Here is a 20,432-nt window from a genome sequence, read left to right as displayed (position 1 = left end):
TCTGTGCAATGAAAATAACCAGCACCACTGTTAGAAACCACCATCTCGGAGGGAAGTCTATTTTGGGGCCAATCATTTAGGCTGAACAGCTGAACTCGTCCTGGCTGTCAATGAAAAGCTTTCACCATTAAAGAACAACAAGGCCTCATACTTTGTTAACTCCTGATGAAAAAAAATCAGCTTTGACACCTCCCCAAAAAGACGACGGCTAATGAAACATTTTAGTTGAGAGGAAGAAAAAGTGTCTTCTGGGACAAGGCGGAATCCAAGCCAGGACATCAACAGAAAAACATTGCCATGAAACAGCTGGTGTTTTTTTAAGTTCTCAATAAAAATAATTCAAACAAACTATTGGGTAACAGTAATACACATCTGTAACGTTTCGGGCCTGTCCACCATTCTTCATTCCATCGTTCCTCTCCGAAAATGGATGTTGGCTGTGGATTCAACATGGCGGGGAGCCCTGCTGTACACTACAGCGCAAATGACCCATTTGACATGGTTAAACATCTCACCGCATGGATCTGCTCCACACATGGCAGCAGAGCTGGAGAGCCGGGCTGTACAAGCTGTGCTCAGACTCGTCCTCAGCAGAGTGCAGACACTGTCTTTAAAGGCAGGAGGAAGGAGTGGAATAAGAAGGCCAGGCTGAGTCAAAGATGCATAAACAAGTAGAGCCAGATCCAGAAATATATAAATGCAATTAGCCTACCGAAATGATCATATTTGTCTCTAGCGCTGCATTGTGTCATTGTGAAAATAAGGGCACTTAAATGTGTATTTTCCAATTGAACAAATAAGAGAATGCAGTGTGATCATTATAATGTGTGAGTGTGTGTTTAGCGTATTGAAAATACACCAACACTGCTATTTTAAAGTTATCATTACATATTAGGCCAACGACATCGTTAAATCTGGAAGTCTGACCAGAGAGTTCAAAGGCTCATTGCATCCCTGAACATGTGCGGTCATTGCTAAATTAAGCAGAGACTGAAACTCCTTTAATTAAAGCCAAACCACATGCTATCACCGTGGCTGAAAGCAAAGCTCCACGGCTGCAGTGCCACGGCTGGTCCCAGGGCAGATATTAACAACGGCTAAAGGGAACAGGGGAGAGGGGGGACGCTCCCGTTGACAAGTTTAAAACGCACAGTCTACACTTCCTTCATCAACCTGTCATCGGGCTCCGAGGCCCCCGGCTCACATTGTTTATGAAAAGTATTCATATTCCAATCAAGGAATAAAAATAAAGAATTGTGTCATTGCACGACAGGTGCAGCGAGGCAGAGGGGGAGGGAGGGGAGGGGAGCAAAGCTCAACAGGGTTAAAGATGTGAAACGTACAGCAGAGCGATTAGCCGCCACACCTCCACCACGAACAAGTGCTCCATTCAAAGCCCTGAGAAAAAAGGTAGTGTGTTGACGGACTTGTATGGTTTTTCAGGTGCTACTCCAGCAGGGAACACCTGTACTTTGTCTATTCTGTCAAGGGTCATACTTGGCTTGCTGGTGATGCTGTCGATGCATTACCCAAATACTGAATGACGTATTTTCTGGACTTGGGAGAGCAAATGTTCCACACTGGAATATGTTATCAACTATGCTCAGCTCAGGCAAAAGGTTGCACCGAAGTTAAGCTACTTCATCCAACTTGACTACTAGGAGGTTTAATCATCACTTCTTTAATCACTGTTATGTCATGGCCAATAAGATTGGCATTCAATGCAGGGACAACAGTCCCGTGTCTCACAAACTAAACTAAAACTACAGGTGTCAGAAGTGGGATCCAGAATGACCAAAAAGAGGAAACTATAATTTTATTGAACTGACAAGACAGGGGCTAAAGGGTGGAAATGAAATAGAATGGGAAAACAGTACAAGCGATATGATGCAAAGAAGGAAGTGGAGAGGACACCGACACCTATCCTCACTAAGAGGATGATTTTATCCAAAAATACTTACAAAATGTAGGCACTTAATGTCATGTGTGTGTTTTGTGATCCCTGCAAGAATTGAACCTATGACCTTGGCGTTGCTAGCACCACACTCTTACCAACTGTACTGGACAGTATATGAGGAATATTATTCAATGAGATAAGGTTTTCAGTCATTCCTTCGATGCCGTTCCTCTGAAGATTGTGCATGCCTCATGTATAGACAAAAGACACAAATCTGGCCTCGAGTGGATTTTCCAGACTTCTGTCTAAGGGTGAATATTTTCATCTATGATTGTCCCAGTTTCCAGTCTATAAAAGTATGCATCTCCCTAACCAATGCCTTGTACCCCATTTACGAGAGCAAGTCTCCAGCCAAATTCTTCACACAGACCCAGACGTTGTGTGTTGGAGGCCGGCTCCATCACTCGTGGTTCTTGATTAAAGCAGAGCAGACATGCAAGCGGTGCCGTTTACTGGCATGGACCGGGTTTCCATAGCCTGCATCTCCTTTGCATTTTACTAAACGCTTATGTCATATTAAATAGGTGGCGTTCTTGGCGTTTTCATATTGTAAATGTAAGCAAACAACTCAAATACTCCTACTGAAATGAAGTCATCGATGCACTGCACTGAGAAGTACAGTGAATCTTTAATCAAATACGGTAGGGTCTTGAAAACCTGAACAGATACAGACAGTAGTCAACAGTAGCCAAAGCTATAGGCCTAGTAACTGTTTAGAATAGCTAACCTTGAGGCCAATCCTTTCCCTTGTGTTAGAGAATTTAAAGTGTGAGAGAATTTAAACCAAATGTGTTTGCCTCTGACATCTCCAGAGGCATTGGGGTCCTTAGGGCCTGTCAGGGTAGAGTTAGCATAGCTGAGCAACGTGTGAAAAGATGAAGAGAGGACTGGTTGCCACAGTGCGGTCTCTGCTGACGGTCTCTGCTGACAGACTGATGCTTTAAATAGTGGGGACCAACAACACAGGGGCCACTAATACAGGGCCCTCTGTCTTTAGGGAGGGTTAGGTGACTTAGATCACACAAACCCGAGAACATTGTACGCATGTTGGGTTTACTGGTACAGGGTCAGCTATACTTGTCTATGACCAAACTTCTGTGAAGTTGTTGCTGAAGGCATTCTCAGAGAAGAGAAGCCACCGAAACATATCAAATTGAAGAGTCAGAGGTACTTTTATGACACCAGAAGAACCTTTACTTTCCATTCAAGAAAATATGCTTAATGAGTCTAAATAAAACATTTCAATAACCGAAAAAATATACCTTTATCAACTATCATTATATTAATCAAAATCCTTATTTTAATCTTAAAGAGAATCACAGTTTTTACTCATAGAACTGGAATGAAAAGAGGAAGCTTCTACTTAAACAGGATTGGTCTTTGAATGCTGTATTTAGCTCGTGGCCAATCACGTCCCAGTCTGGCTGATGCTCAGCTCACACATCAAAGCCCATGGGGCCCCTGTGATACGATATTTTCCGATGCTCCCGTCGAACGGAAACCCTTGTAAAAGTCGTCTGAGCGGCAAGAGTCATTGAGGAGAAAATCTCATTAGGAAAACAAATTAGCCTAAGCATTATCACAGCATCACCAATATTTATTTGAATGGAACTAGGTCAAGCTTTTATACACCATCCTTTAGGCGTAATCCCAGAGTGGGAGTGTTAATACTGATATAGGATCAGTTTTGCATTTTAGATCAGATGAATACAATTACAGTGCATTCGGAAAGTATTCACACCGCTTGACTTTTTTCACATTTTGTTACGTTATAGCCTGATTTTCTAAAATTGATTAAATAAAAAATGTTCCTCATCAATCTACACACAATACCCCATAATGACAAAGTGAAAACGGGTTGAAGGAATCATCCATAGAGCTCCGAGACAGGATTATGTTGAGGCACAGATCTGGGGAAGGGTACCAAAAAATGTCTGCAGCATTGAAGATCCCCAAGAACACAGTGGCCATCCATCATTCTTCAATGGAAGAAGTTTGGAACTACCAAGGCTTTTCCTAGAGCTGGTCGCCCTCCCAAACTGAGGAATCGGGTGAGAAGGGCCTTGGTCAGGGAGGTGAACAAGAACCCGATGGCCACTCTGACAGAGCTCCAGAGTTCCTCTGTAGAGATGGGAGAACCTTCCAGAAGGACAACCATCGCTGCAGCCCTCCATCAATCAGGCCTTTACGGTAGAGTGGCCAGACGGAAGCCGCTCCTCAGTAAAAAGCACGACAGCCAGATTGGAGTTTTCCAAAAGGCATCTAAAGGACTCTCAGACCATGATTGAACTCTTTAGCCTGAATGCCAAGCATCACGTCTGGAGGAAACCTGGCACCATACCTACGGTGAAGCATGGTGGTGGCAGCATCATGCTGTGGGGATGTTTTTCAGTGGCAGGGACTGGGAGACTAGTCAGGATCAAGGGAAAGATGAACGGAGCAAAGCACAGAGAGATCCTTGATGAAATCCTGCTCCAGATCGCTCATGACTTTACTGGGGCAAAGATTCACCTTTCAACAGGACAACAACCCTAAGCACAAAGCCAAGACAACGCAGAAGTGGATTCGGGACAAGTCTCTGAATGTCCTGGCCTAGCCAGAGCCCGGACTTGAACATCTCTGGAGAGACCTGAAAATAGCTGTGCCGTGAAGCTCCCCATCCAACCTGACAGAGCTTGAGAGGATCTGCATAGAAGAATGAGAAAAATTCCCCAAATACAGGTGTGCAAAGCTTATAGCGTCATATCCAAGAAGACTTGAGGCTGTAATCGCTGCAAAAGGTGCTTCAACAAAGTACTGAGTAAAGGGTCTGAATACTTATGTAAATATAATATTTTTTATTTTTAATAACTTTGTAAACATTTCTAAAAACCTGTTTTTGCTTTGTCATAATGCGGTATTGTGTGTGGATTGATGAGGGGGGGAAAACGATTTAATACATTCTAGAATAAGGCTTTAACATAACAAAATGGGGAAAAAGTCAAGGGGTCTGAATACTTTCCGAATGCACTTTATATAGGCAGGTCGGATCTGATCCTAGATCAGCTCTCCTACTCTGAAACGCTTTGTGAATGCTGGAAAAGTTATCAAAACTGCTTCTAATAATCCAGACTCCATAAATAAATGTCAATACAGATTAAATGCATTATCAAGTTACTATCATTAGGTCTATCAAGTTTTAGGATACGTAGGTAGGCCTATTGATCACAGCAGAGAAGAACATACTGTTTCAAAATCAGTTTCCCCCCTAAAAAATGGAAACAGAAGCAACTAATCGCATGACATAGACCTACTGTAGATACAGAGGCACAGTGGACAGTTGTAAAGTAGCAGGTTGAGGAAACTTGGAATGAATTGATTTCCAAAGTGATTAAATATAACATATTTACTTTTCTTCCAAATCACTGTAAACTTGCAATGTGAAATAAATAATAGGATTCTGCGAAATGTGAAGAAAACATCTGGCTCAGAGCAAAAGGAATAACATTCTTTTACAACACGAGCTCCTGACAGATGGTATTGTGAAGCCATTTGAAGGGACCATGACAGACACGTTTATAACTCTCTGTGTGAGTGAGTGAGTGAGTGAGTGAGTGAGTGAGTGAGTGAGTGAGAGAGAGAGCGGGCCCTGAGTGAGAGCATGTCAGACTCGGACAGTAGGGAGAGACAAAAGGTCATTGGAGAAAAATCTCCCCCTGCTTGAGACTATCCTGCCAAATAAATGACTGTGACACACAGAGGCATGCACAGTAACAGGCTACTTGAACGCCAAAATAACGATTACCCTCCGAAGAGCCAACATACCTGTTCCATATGTGCACCAACCAGAGAATGTAAGCGGAGGTGGAGTGGAGCGAGGCGTGGAGCGTACTCAGTAGAGCTCACCTCACCAGCTCAGGGCATTCCCGGCCCAGCATGTATTTGTAGTCTACTTGTGTGCTGCTATAGCCCCTTGCTTTAGCTACTGTCATGGAGTTCGCTAAATATTTTCATAAAGAAACTGACAAAACACACAGGTGCTAAATCAATGTGACTTACAAAGATCAGGAGGACCAAGAGCAAGAGAGGGCGTGCGGTGATGTAGTGTCCACAACTGAAAAGACACGTATCCCGAGAGCATGATGATGTACTTACTATGTGCACATGCTAACAGAAAGGAATGAGGTGGGTGGCTAGCTAAGTGTGTCATTGTAGCAAAGTACACTACCGTTCAAAAGTTTTGGGTCACTTAGAAATGTCCTTGTTTTCAATGAAAACATACATGAAATTAGTTGCAAAACGAATAGGAAATATTGTCAAGACGTTGACAAGGTTATAAATAATGATTTTTAATTGAAATAATTATTGTGTCCTTCAAACTTTGCTTTCGTCAAAGAATCTTCCATTTGCAGCAATTACAGTGGTATTCTAGTTGTCAATTTGATCTGAAGAGACTTCACCCCATGCTTCCTGAAGCACCTCCCACAAGTTGGATTGGCTTGATGGGCACTTCTTACGTACCCTACGGTCAAGCTGCCCCCACAACAGCTCAATAGGGTTGAGATCCGGTGACTGTGCTGGCCACTCCATTAAAGACATAATACCAGCTGACTGCTTCTTCCCTAAATAGTTCTTGCATAGTTTGGAGCTGTGCTTTGGGTCATTGTCCTGTTGTAAGAGGAAATTGGTTCAAATTCAGCACCGTCCACAGGGTATGGCAAGGCGTCGCAAAATGGAGTGATAGCCTTCCTTCTTCAAGATCCCTTTTACCCTGTACAAATCTCCCACTTCACCACCACCAAAGCACCCCTAGACCATCACATTGCCTCCACCATACTTGACAGATGGCGTCACTCCTCCAGCATCTTTTAATTTTTTCTATCTCACAAATGTTCTTCTTTGTGATCCGAACACCTCAAACTTAGATTAGTCTGTCCATAACACTTTTTTCCAATCAAATCAAATGTATTTATATAGCCCTTCTTACATCAGCTGATATTTCAAAGTGATGTACAGAAACGCAGCCTAAAACCCCAAACAGCAAGCAATGCAGGTGTAGAAGCACGGTGGCTAGGAAAAACTACATAGAAAGGCCAAAACCTAGGAAGAAACCTAGAGAGGAACCAGGCTATTCCAATATTCCTCTGTCCAGTGTCTGTGTTCTTTTGCCCATCTTAATCTTTTATTTTTATTGGCCAGTCTTAGATCTGGCTTTTTCTTTGCAACTCTGCCTAGAAGGCCAACATCCCGGGGTCGCCTCTTCACTGTTGATGTTGAGACGGGTGTTTTGCGGGTACTAGTGAATGAAAGTACCAGTTGATGACTTGAGGCATCTGTTTCTCAAACTAGACATTCTAATGTACTTGTCCTCTTGCTCAGTTGTGCACTGAGGCCTCCCATTCCTCTTTCTATTCTGGTTAGAGCCAGTTTACACAGTTCTGTGAAGGGAGTAGTACACAGCGTTGTACGAGATCTTCAGTTCCTTGGCAATTTCTCGCATGGAATAGCCTTAATTTCTCAGAACAAGAATAGACCGATGAGTTTCAGAAGAAAGATCTTTGTTTCTGGCCATTTTGAGCCTGTAATCAAACCCACAAATGCAGACGCTCCAGATACTCAACTAGTCTAAAGGACAGTTTTATTGCTTCTTTAAACAGAACAACAGTCTTTAGCTGTTGCAAAAGGGTTTTCTAATAATCAATTATCCTTTTAAAATGATAAACTTGGATTAGCTAACACAACATGCCATTGGAAGACAGGAGTGATGGTTGCTCATAATGGGCCTCTGTACGCCTATGTAGATATTCCATAAAAACTCTGCCGTTTCCAGCTACAATAGTCATTTACAACATTAACAATGTCTTCACTGGCGTCCCGAGTGGCGCAGAGGTCTAAGGCTGTGCCACTAGAGATTCTGGGCTCGAGTCCAGGATCTGTCGCAGCCGGCCGCAACCGGGAGGCCCATGGGGCGGCACACAAATGGCCCAGCGTCGTCCGATTTAGGGAGGGTTTGGCCAGCAGGGATATCCTTGTCTCATCGCTCACTAGCGACTCCTGTGGCGGGCCGGGCGCAGTTTACGCTGACACGGTCGCCAGGTGTCGGCGACACATTGGTGCGGCTGGCTTCCGGGTTGGATGGGCATTGTGTAAAGAAGCAGTAGGGCTTGGTTGGGTTGTGTTTCAGGGGACACATGGCTCTCGACCTTCGCCTCTCCCGATTCCGTACGGGAGTTGCAGCGATGAGACAAGACTACTACCAATTAGATACCACGAAATTGGGGAGAAAAATAAATACCAAAAAATTAAATAAAAACTGTCTACACTGTATTTCTGATCAATTTGATGTTATTTTAATGGACATTTTTTTGTTGCTTTTCCTTAATAAACAAGGACATTTCTAAGTGAGCCCAAACTTTTGAACGGTAGTGTATTTAAACAAAAAAATATTATCTCTTAAAAGTTTGATCCTTTTCGTTCAATTATCTATTCAATAGGCTATCATTGATTTTGGCCCAATAGGCCTGCTGACATATTACCTCTTCCAAGGGAGCTTTCGGTTTTGATGGGGTTATTTTGCCTAAAAATCTTTAGGCCTACCTAGAGTATAAACAAAATACAAAAATGACAACTCTACATCTCTGCCCAGCCTGTCAAGAGAGGCCCGAAGGGTGTTAGCGTCCACCGTGGCTCTGCAAGTGCGGAGAGACTATTCTCCGCTGCTGGCCTGCTCACCAGGCACCATCGCATCAGCCAAAGACTCTGGCCAAACTAGTGTTTCTAAAAGTGATTTCAAAAGGCCTAATAAGGCATTTTTCAATTCACAGACTATATGCTCAATTTATAGATAAATACACCAAAATGTTGTTTAAATGCTGAGCGCTTAATGTTCATGCCAGCCTAGTGTGTTGCACTCACCAATGCTCCACCATGTATTTCTTTGTAGGCTATAGCCTTGAAATAATTGAAATAATAATAATAATAATAATAATAATAATACAGTCGTAATAATCATTTTGGTTCCTTCTTTGGTTCCTTCTTTGTCTGGCTCCTGACCTACTTAGAGTGTTGTTGTTTAAAGCAACATTTAGCCTATTTAAAATGATGAGTGCTTTTTACTGTCACCTATTATTGTTGTTCATTCTGATCTGATGGTTTGGTTTCAATACTTCACAACCAGATGATAGGTTCAGGTAGGCACAGAAATGTTGTTGTTTCAATTGTGATTTTAATGAATGGAGCAGTTTGGCAGTTTTTCTTCCTGTGAAGCGAGAAGCGGTTTTCACCGTGAGCGATGAGTGGGATTTCCGACTGCTCAACTCCGCTCACATGTTCTGGCATCAACTACTGACCAGACGTTCCTTACAGCCAAGTACACAACATCGCTCAGGTGCAAATTCTTTACAAGGACAGAGATTGTGCTCTTGCACAATAGACGAACAGTTTCCAGTTATTCAGCAGAAACCACCACAACAACCACATTGGCCCCTTTTATAAACTCATTGAGATATGTAAGATACCTTAGTTGTTGGACAAACTAATACTGGAACAATACTGTATCCACATAAGCCTTTTCCTAATTGCTTGATTATAATAAGAGTTTGGGTGCACAGTAAATCTAAATTAAATCCACCTACACAGTCAATGTTCTGAAAAGATCACATTTCAAAATGATTAGGTTCCTAATTTCCATATGTTCTGATATACAGTGTACAAGATATGGGAGGTCAGTGTTGACTGGTGAGTGGTGACAGATGTGTTCTATGGCTGTCCATGCCATAGAAATAGAATGGAGTAGAGTAATAATTATATTTCTACGGTCCATGCCATAGACATTAGTACAGTACCTGTCAATGAGGGTTCCAAACAGCAGCCGGATAGTCTTCCGGGATGTTGTCGGTGCACAGCCAGCTCTACTGGTCCTTCATCAGGAGACACATGATGTCAAGGGCCAAGTCAGCTAGGGCCGTCTCCACCACTGTGGACAGTGCCACAAAACACACACAAGTTAATGACACACACACAAGTAAATGACACGCACTTTACTAAGTAGCACACATGCTTAAAACAAGCACATTTAAAACCATAGGCTCGAAGCCTTGTTTATATATCACTATTTACCATGCATTAGCAGTGGTCCAAAGTAAAATCATTTAAAATACTAAATAGCATTCTGGCTATGAAATTTGAAAATCTCAAAACAATAAAGCCTCATGTAAGTGTTAGATATCTATTGTATGTCTTCAACATTATTGACAAAAATTTGTCAGAGGGAATCTGTCAAAAAAGAAAAACCTATGATTCGCACAATGTCAAACATTGACACAACCTGTAACCTCTTGCTCCTGGAAAGATTTCTCAGCATAGACAATGAAAGATTTTCTCTTTTAAATACCCCCAACAAATGTTTGCCAAGACTTCCCTCTAGTGGTGACATTATAGTACTTCAGGAGTATGCTGGTCACAGCATTCAGGTTGTTTACCTTTCACTCTTGAAATGTTCAGGAGAGATCTGGAACAGGATGTTTCAGACCTGTCTGGTCAGCGAGTGGGAGCCAGACGGCTCACCATCAAAGTCTGGCCCACATCTGAAACACGTCTCCTTCAGACAAGACAATGAGCAGACTTTAAACATGGTAGCCCCAGCAATTTGGATTCAAATAAATAAATCATTCCAATGTCAAGTCTTGGGAGATAGTTTCCATATGAAGTCAATGGGATCACCCATTTTTTCTAAGGCCATTCACTGGATTGGAGACATAAAATATCTTACCAGTTAGAGGACCTTAATCTTCTGTGCTGTTCACCTTCCAAAACACTGCACATTCATAGACAGGACCAGTCACTGAACTTAAACTAAGTAAGAAAAGTAGCAAATCCTGTTTTTATGAAAAAGTACAGTAAAAAAACAGCATTTCACAATAAATGACTCACAGACAGACACTGTCGGGAAGAACAGGAAGCAGTCATGACGCAAACATCCACTATCACGAGCCAAGATTGATGTAAGAACTTAGTTCTTGTTTTGAACTGATGGGGAAATGAACAATATTGTGAGTGGTCATGTAAGTTTACCCATCCACCACTACTAAAACAATCCACATTTCTTGCAGTCCTTACCAGAATCTTGAATGGATGTACCTGGTAGATTATTCTGTGGGCCTCCCACTTCTCCTCTGAGGGCTGGACTGCCTTCCCTCTCAGCCTCTGCATCACCGCAAGTTCCCGCTCCTTGATGAAGGCCTCTAGGCCAGCTACCGACAAGCTGTTAAACCCCTGCAAAAAGAGAAGCATGACATAAACATTCATGGGTTTCAGGAGTAAAAATACTGATAACAGAATTTAATGCGACAGACATCACTGTAGTCAAGAGACCACAGCAAAGCACAGTACTTACTGTGCTCCCCTCATCAAAGCAGTATAGCACTTTAGACCTCATGTCAGAGACATTAAGGACTGGGGTGATTTACTGGAGAACCTTAGCCAGGACATGAAAACAGACACAAAAGCAGGTAACACAACCGTTTGAATGGAATCAAACTTTATTTCTATAACAATGCATTTCACAACCTATTTCACATAAATGTCAAGTGCATTTCATCATTAAATATTGTGTATATATATACAATACCAGTCAAAAGTTTGGACACACCTACTCATTCAAGGGTTTTTCTTTATTTGCAACTATTTTCTACTTTGTAGAATAATAGTAAAGACATCAAAACTATGAAATAACACATATGGAATCATGTAGTAAGCAAAAAACTGTTAAACAAATCAAAATATATTTTAGTTTCCTCAAAGTAGCCACCCTTTGCTTTGATGACACCTTTGCACACTCTTAGCATTGTCTCAACCAGCTTCACCTGGAATGCTTTTCCAACAGTCTTGAAGCAGATCCCCCATTTGCTGAGCATGGAGATCATCCGTTCACCTACTCTGCGTCTCACAAAGTTACGGCGGGTGGAACCAAAAATCTCACATTTGGACTTGTCAGACCAAAAGGACAGATTTCCACCGGTTTAATGTCCATTGCTTGTGTTTCTTGGCCCAAGCAAGTCTCTTCTTATTATTGCTGTCCTTCAGTAGTGGTTTCTTTGCAGCAATTCGACCATGACGGCCTGATTCACGCAGTCTCTTCTGAACAGTTGATGTTGAGATGTGTCTGTTACTTGAACTCTGTGAAGCATTTATTTGGGCTGCAATGTAAGGTGCAATTAACTCTAATGAACGTATCCTCTGCAGCAGAGGTAACTCTGTGACTTCCTTTCCTGTGGCAGTCCTTGTGAGAACCAGTTTCATCATAGCGCTTGATGGTTTTTGTGAATGCACTTGAAGAAACATTCAAAGTTCTTGACATTTTCTGCATTGACTGACCATCATGTCTTAAAGTAATGATGGACTATCGTTTCTCTTTGCTTATTTGAGCTGTTCTTGTCATAATATGGACTTGGTCTTTTACCAAATAGGGAAATCTTCTGTATACCAGATACCTTGTCAAAACACAACTGATTGGCTCAAACGCATTAAGGAAAGAAATTACACAAATTAACTTTTAACAAGGCACACCTGTTAATTGAAATGCATTCCAGCTGGTTGAGAGAATGCCAAGAGTGTGCAAAGCTGTCATCAAGGAAAAAGGTGGCTACTATGTTTAACACTTTTTTGCTTAGTACATGATTCCATATGTGTTATTTCATAGTTTATGTCTTCACTATTATTTTACAATGTAGAAAAGAGTAAAATAAAGAAAAACCCTGGAATGAGTAGGTGTGTCCAAACGTTTTACTGGTACTGTGCGTGTGTATACAGTTGAAGTCGGAAGTTTACATGCACTTAGGTTGGAGTCATTAAAACTCGTTTTTCAACCACTCCACAAATTTCTTGTTAACAAACTATAGTTTTAGCAAGTCGGTAGGACATGACACAAGTCAATTTTACAACAATTATTTCACCTATAATTCACTGTATAACAATTCCAATGGGTCAGAAGTACATACACCAAGTTGACTGTGCCTTTAAACAGCTTGGAAAATTCCAGAAAACTATGTCATGGCTTTAGAAGCTTCTGATAGGCTAATTAACATCATTTGAGTCAATTGGAGGCATACCTGTGGATGTATTTCAAGGCCTACCTTCAAACTCAGTGTCTCTTTACTTGACATCATGGGAAAATCTAAAGAAATCAGCCAAGACCTCGGAAAAAAAAATTGTAGACCTCCACAAGTCTGGTTCATCCTTGGGAACCAGCAAGTATAAATACCATGGGACCACGCAGCTGTCATATCGCTCAGGAAAGAGATGCGTTCTGTCTCCTGGAGATTAATGTACTTTGGTGCGAAAAGTGCAAGTCAATCCCAGAACAACAGCAAAGGACCTTGTGAAGATGCTGGAGGAAACAGGTACTAAAGTATCTATATCCACAGTAAAATTAGTCCTATATCAACATAACCTGAAAGGCCGCTGAGCAAGGAAGAAGCCACTGTTCCAAAACCGCCAATAAAAAGCCAGACTACGGTTTGCAACTGCACATGGGGACAAAGAATGTACTTTTTGTAGAAATGTCCTCTGGTCTGATGCAACAATAATATAACTGTTTGGCCATAATGACCCAACCTTGAAGCACAGGGGTGGCAGCATCATGTTGTGGGGGTGCTTTGCTGCAGGAGGAACTGGTGCACTTCACAAAATAGATGGCATCATGAGGATAGAAAATTATGTGGCTATTTTGAAGCAACATCTCAAGACATCAGTCAGGAAGGTAAAGCTTGGTCGCAAATTGGTCTTCCAAATGGACATTGACCCCAAGCATACTTCTAAAGTTGTGGCAAAATGGCTTAAGGACAACAAAGTCAAGGTATTGGAGTGGCTCTCACAAAACCCTGACCTCAATCCTATGGAAAATGTGTGGGCAGAACTGAAAAAAGCACGTGTGAGCAAGGAGGCCTATAAACCTGACTCAGTTACACCAGCTCTGTCAGGAGGAATGGGACAACATTCACCCAACTTATTGTGGGAAGCTTGAGGAAAGCTACCCGAAACATTTGACCCAAGTTAAACAACTTAAAGGCAATGCTACCAAATACTAAATGAGTGTATGTAAACTTCTGACCCACTGGGAATGTGATGAAAGCAATAAAAGCTGAAATAAATAATTCTCTCTACTATTATTCTGACATTTCACATTCTTAAAATAAAGTGGTGATCCTCACTAACCTAAGACAGGGACGTTTTACTAGGATTAAATGTCAGGAATTGTGAAAAACTTAGTTTAAATGTATTTGGCTAAGGTGTATGTAAACTTCTGACTTCAACTGTATATATATACACACACTTCTGCTCAAAAGTTTGGGGTCACTTAGAAATGTCCTTGTTTTTGAAAGAAACAGTGAATAGGCGACTCCGGGATACTGGCCTTCTAGGCAGAGTTGAGAGAGCAAAAGCCATATCTCAGAGTGGCCAATAAAAGATTAAGATGGGCAAAAGAACACAGACACTGGACAGAGTTACTCTGCCTAGAAGGCCAGCATCCCGAAGTCGCCTCTTCACTGTTGACGTTGCGGGTACTATTTAATGAAGCTGCCAGTTGAGGACTTGTGTTTCTCAAACTAGACACTCTAATCTAATGTACTTGTCCTGTTGCTCAGTTATACATATTCTGAGTGTACAAAACACAAGGAACACCTTCCATTTTGCCCTCAGAACAGCCTCATATCATCGGTGCATGGACTCTACAAGGTGTGGAAATTGCTCCACAGGGATGCTGGCCCATGTTGACTCCAATGATTCCCACAAAACCCAGCAGCGTTGCAGTTCTTGACACACTCAAACCGGTGCACCCTGGCACTTACTACCATACATCATTTAAAAGGCCCTTTACCCTCTGGATGGATCGCATACACAATCCATGTCTCAGTTGTCTCAAGGCTTACAAATCCTTCTTAAACCCATCTCCTCCCCTTCATCTACACTGATTGAAGTGGATTTAATGGGTGACATTAATAAGAGATCATAGCTTTCACCTGGTCAGTCTATGTCATGGAAACACAGGTCTATATATTCAGGTTTGGACAAATTACTTGAAACATGTAATTACAGATTACATCACAATTAAAGTAATTAGTAAAATAATTGTCAAAATTAGTAATCTAATCTGATTACTTTTGGATTAACGCCTTGGTAAACCAGCATCTGCTTCGTCAGTTTATGTTGCAAATTATCAATTCCATCTCTACAGCTTTAATGTATGCTTCCCAGTCGAAACAGTTTGTGCATATATTATGACAACATTTTGCGATGTTTTGGTTCGTTTGGTGTTCGGCAGGAGTTTTTTTTTACTGTTTGAGCACACAAAATGTTTCCTTGAAGCTTGTCGAAGTTCGGGAGCCGAAGTCTACGCCCCTTTGTTGGTGATTGGTCAACAGTAGGGATTCTTCAATGAAGTGTTGTCATTCAACGACAGACGACTACTTTTCATGCACATCTTTTGACTTGAGAAATACTGCATTCAAACATCTTAGTTAGATGTCAAATAGCACGACTAAGACCTCCACTCCAAAAACATCCAAATTAACTACAGAGCAAACTGAACTTATGTATTCGGACGCCTTTAGTCTGCCAACTCAACTCCTGAATCCTTGAGCAAGTGCTGTCTCAACTTCATAATGCATATTCTTGATGAAATGGCATCACTAAAATGACAGCTTTACTGTCAAGTTCCAGAAATCGCTTTTCCAGCGCTCATTCTTTGATTTCGAAATTATATTATTATTACACCCAGCCACCAAACAGAATGTGGCCAGTAAAATAGGAAATGGTCATTTGAATGTCTGGCCCTCCCTTCATATAACAGTCTGGTATGTTGTCTCTGCCTGGCCGGCTCCCCTTTCTCTACTGCGATTCTCTGCCTCTGACCCTATTACGGGGACTGAGTCACTGGTTTACTAGTGCACTTCCATGTCGTCCCTAGGAGAGGTGTGTCACTTGAGTGGGTTGAGTCACAGACGTGATCTTCCTGTGCGTTGGAAGAGATCTTCGTGGGTTATACTCAGCTGTGTTTCTGGGTAGTAACTTTGTGGTCTGTTGATATCCCTCTAGTGGTGTGGGGTCTGTGCTTTGGCAAAGTGGGTGGGGTTATATCTGCCTGGTTGGCCCTGTCCGTGGGTATCGTCGGACAGGGCCACAGTGTCCCCCGACCCACCCGTCTCAGCCTCCAGTATCTATGCTGCAATAGTCTATGTGCCGGTTGGCTAGGGTCAGTCTGTTATATCTGGTGTAATTCTCCTGTCTTATCCGGTGTCCTGTGTGAATTATAAGTATGCTCCCTCTAATTTTCTCTCTCCTCTCCCGGAGGACCTGAGCCCAAGGATTATTACTCAGGACTACCTGGCCTGATGACTCCTGGATACCCCTGTTCCACCTGGTCGTGCTGCTGCACCAGTTTCAACTGTTCTGCCTGCAGATATGGAACCCTGACCGGTTTCACCGGACGTGCTACCTTGTCCCAGACCTGCTGTTTTTGACTCACTCTCTCTCACGCATCTGGTGTCTCAACCTCTGAATGCTCGGCTATGAAAAGCCAAATGACATTTACTCCTGAGGTACTGGCCTGTTGCACCCTCTACAACCACTGTGATTATCAACTTTGTCACCATCCATGTTTCCAAACGACAAGTCTGGAAATATTTTCTTTGGTGCTTTCACATCTAAACCATGTTAATAAGATCAGTTAGAAGCTGTACAAAAGACACCCAGTCTAGTTCCACATGACACATGGAACTAAAACGCCTGTCATTGTTCAGATAACAATACTTACTTTGAGGAATTTTCGCAAGTCTGATTTCTCCTCCAAGCGGGTCTGTAGGTTGAGAAACTCACTATATCGCCGGTTGACCGTGTGATAGGCAACTGGCTGGATAGACCATGGGTTATCAGAGTCCATTGCTGTTTCATCCTGAAAGACGTATGTATTAACACAAACTAAACTAGATTAATATAGACTAAAATAATCTCTAAAGTTCAATTTCACTTTTTCTTTCCTCTACTCAGTGTTCTGGCCTTAAGACCAACACATATCATCAATGATCAGAACAAGTTGTGTTTCAGTAGCTTATATGAAGATACATATGTAACCTAGCCTTTTCAAACCAAAAACATGTAATGTTCTCCATACATCAAACAACAAACAGAGTCACTTTGCAATAATAACTCACCGTGACCGTGTAGAGAGTGTACGGAAGCGAGCCGGTGCGACGGTGCTCCTTGACCATGATGGTCCCGGGGATGCGGAGGTTCTGGATGATGATCGGGCTTTCGCGGCAGGGTCACCATGGGGGAGGAGGTCTGCAGAGGGGGCTTGCAAAGATTAACAGGTTCAGCCAGTCAGGATCCGATAGTTTCGTAAAGAAGGGGAGAAGGACATTGCACGTGATGAGCTCTCCGACCACAAACCTTCCCGTTCGGGTTTCCAGGTGAGGCAGAGGGACAAGGACATGCAGCAGCCGGTCAACAACAGCCCTGGTGTAGTTCACCTCCATGGCCGAGCTCTTCACAGCAGGGTGAGGTGTGCAGACCCGGGAGTATGCTTTCCAGAGGCTGTTCTCTCCATCCGGTTGCCTCTTCAGCTAGGCCATGACATATTTGGCTCTCAGGTAGCTCTGAAGGTGGCCGCCACACAGGTCCAAAACCCCCTGAGTCAGGACCTTACGGTCCACTCTTCTTGACCGACACTTCAGAGCCATTGCCATGGAGTACATGGCACTTTGCACCTCAACCTGAAAGTCCCACTCTGAGGACACTATGCAGTACCAGGAGGAAGTATTGGATGATCTTGTGCACGGTGGTCTGTATATAGTGGTCTAGCTGCCGCTCACTCTCAGGTGAAGGACGGATCCTTTCCAATGTGATGAACCTCTCCTGGTGAACAGCGCTGTTGGGGTCCAGGACAGCCTGAGATCCCAGCCAGCCCCTCAGGAGGCTCGTGAAGACACACAGCAGCCATACATTTAACAGTCAATGGAAGAGAATCAGCCATGTCAGAAGAGCTCCAAAGCCCAGTTGGCCCCGGCGTGGCCAACAGTCTCCAACTGAGTGTGAGACATGGCTCTTCATATGACTTTTATATTCAGTGTCAAACATTTTTTTTTATAAGTAACGTTACATTTATTTCACATGATTTAGCTAGCAGCACATATGTGAATAGACAGCTAGTTAATTTATTCTCTGTGATAAACGAATTTCTTCCCTGCAACCTGCAGGAAGAATTTGTATTATTGCCTGGCTAGCTAGCTACCGGTGCTAAGTTAGCTGAGTAGCTCAGGCTAGCAGCAGTGGAGAGGACCTAGCTAGCTAGTTAACGTTATACTATGTAAAAGTGAAAATGTTTCATCTAGCTTCATCTAACGATTTTGTAATGACACATTGACTTTACAATGAACTGATCATATGTTCTATTACATTGGTATGATGGGATGTCGGGTTGCCTTTCCTTTCGTTAGCTTTCTACAGTAACTAACGTTAATAGCTGCTAGCCAAGCATTCCAATACTTTAGGCTAAATTACCCTAGCTCAATTTACCTTAGTCAATGTAGCTAGCTGTATGTTTCTGAAAGTACGACAAGTAAAATTATACAAGCGGTCATGGCAACTGTTTCACTTGCAAGAGGCAGGCAACGTCTTGTCTTTTTTTTTGACAGCTCGGGCATTAGTTTGTTTACGTCCTGTATCCCTTGACCAGGTTTGCCAGGTCTAGCTAATATTTCTAGACAATGATGCTTCAAAAGCTGACACATTTCTTGGGGCGCAGCAAGAGGTGTTGCCAAATTTATCCAATGAACTCCTTTTTCAATAACATTATGGAACGAATAAAGAAGGAATATCGATGTAATTTGTAACTACGTGGACTAAGATGCAAAATTCAGTTTTCCATCAAAATAATGATTATTCAGAGTTTCAGAATATATCGCAAGAAAATATAAAATATAATTTCCTTTTACTAAACTCGCCAGATCATTTTCCATCAATGCATGTCGATTTAACTTGATTTGACTACTATGATTAAGCAAAAATGCAAGATGTGTGGTTTATGGCAAATAATACCACGACTAGGGCTGTTCTTAAGACACAGCCCTTAGCAGTGGTATATTGGCCATATACCACAAACCCCCGAAGTGCCTTATTGCTATTATAAACTGGTTACCAACTTAATTAGAACAGTATAAAGTAATTGTCCTACCCATGATACAGGGTCATTGGTTAGAGTTAGCTAAAATCCTCTCATAACCTGCTACGAAAATTCACTTCCAGTCGTAGTTTTACTCCACGTAGACACAACCTTTCTAAATGGACCAGCTAGAAAAGCTACATTATCGAAAAACGAGTGAGAAGCAAACTGCTGCAAAAAAATGTTGCTCAAGGTTTTTGCTATACTTACAGAGTAGAGTTAAAGATAAAAACGAATTATTTATGTCAAGGTTAGCCAATAAATTCTCATTTCATTCAAGATTTAAAAAACAAAGGTGACATATTGTAGTCTAGGGTGAAGATGGCCTGTTGTCCGGACCTCTGGCAGTCTCTATGGGGGTACCACAGGGTTCAATTCTCGGGCCGACTATTTTCTCTGTATATATCAATGATATAGCTCTTGCTACGGGTGATTCCCTGATCCACCTCTACGCAGACAACACCATTCTGTATACATCTGGCCCTTCTTTGTACACTGTGTTAACTAACCTCCGAACGAGCTTCAATGCCATACAACACTCCTTCTGTGGCCTCCAACTGCTCTTAAACGCTAGTAAAGCCAAATGCATGCTTTTCAAACGTTTGCTGCCCGCACCCGCCCGCCCGACTAGCATCACTACCCTGGACGGTTCTGACCTAGAATATGTGGACAACTACAAATACCTAGGTGTCTGGCTAGACTGTAAACTCTCCTTCCAGACTATTAAACATCTCCAATCCAAAATCAAATCTAGAATTGGCTTTCTATTTTGCAACAAAGCCTCCTTCACTCACGCCACCAAACTTACCCTAGTAAAACTGACTATCCTACCAATCCTCAACTTCGGCGATGTCATCTACAAAATAGCCTCCAACACTCTGCTCAGCAAACTGGTTGCAGTCTATCACAGTGCCATCCGTTTTGTTATCAAAGCCCCTTATACCAAACACCACTGCGACCTGTATGCTCGTCGGCTGGCCCTCGCTACATATTCGTCGCCAGACCCACTGGCTCCAGGACATTTAAAAGTCTATGCTAGGTAAAGCTCCGCCTTATCTCAGCTTACTGGTCACGATAACAACAGCCACCCGTAGCAGGTATATCTCACTGGTCATCCCCAAAGCCAACACCTCCTTTGGCCACCTTTCCTTCCAGTTCTCTGCTGCCAGTGACTGGAAAGAATTGCAAAAATCTCTGAAGCTGGAGACTTATATTTCCCTCACTAACTTTAAAAATCAGCTATCTGAGCAGCTAAACGATCGCTGCAGCTCTACATAG

General features: G+C 42.4%; 1 protein-coding gene across 6 annotated transcripts in view; it reads right to left on the bottom strand.

Annotated features, from left to right (window-relative positions):
• Positions 1-19,270, bottom strand: part of LOC118936438 (sorting nexin-19) — a 40,128-nt gene extending 20,858 nt beyond the window's left edge. Inside the window, exons 1-7 of one of the 6 annotated variants that reach the window (XM_090224668.1) lie at positions 17,146-19,270; positions 16,749-16,886; positions 11,331-11,411; positions 11,075-11,209; positions 10,707-10,963; positions 10,417-10,535; positions 9,781-9,911 (exon numbers count right to left, since the gene is read on the bottom strand). Coding sequence is in view for 3 of the 6 variants with exons in the window: in XM_090224663.1 (XP_090080789.1) it covers positions 10,850-11,209; positions 16,749-16,886; positions 17,146-17,202 (555 nt within the window). In the remaining 3 variants the exon portion in view is untranslated. Of the gene's footprint in view, positions 1-9,780; positions 9,912-10,416; positions 10,536-10,706; positions 11,210-11,330; positions 11,412-16,748; positions 16,887-17,145 lie in introns of all 6 variants that reach the window. The other 5 variants (XM_090224666.1, XM_090224667.1, XM_090224664.1 and 2 more) reach the window with 5 other exon arrangements.
• Between the last annotated feature and the right edge of the window lie 1,162 nt (positions 19,271-20,432).

This window comes from Oncorhynchus mykiss, chromosome 27 (genome assembly GCF_057628025.1).
Source record: "Oncorhynchus mykiss isolate SJ-2025 chromosome 27, ASM5762802v1, whole genome shotgun sequence".
NCBI lineage: Eukaryota > Metazoa > Chordata > Actinopteri > Salmoniformes > Salmonidae > Oncorhynchus > Oncorhynchus mykiss.
Note: the sequence above shows the minus strand (reverse complement) of the source record. Positions and strands in the feature narration are given on the sequence as shown.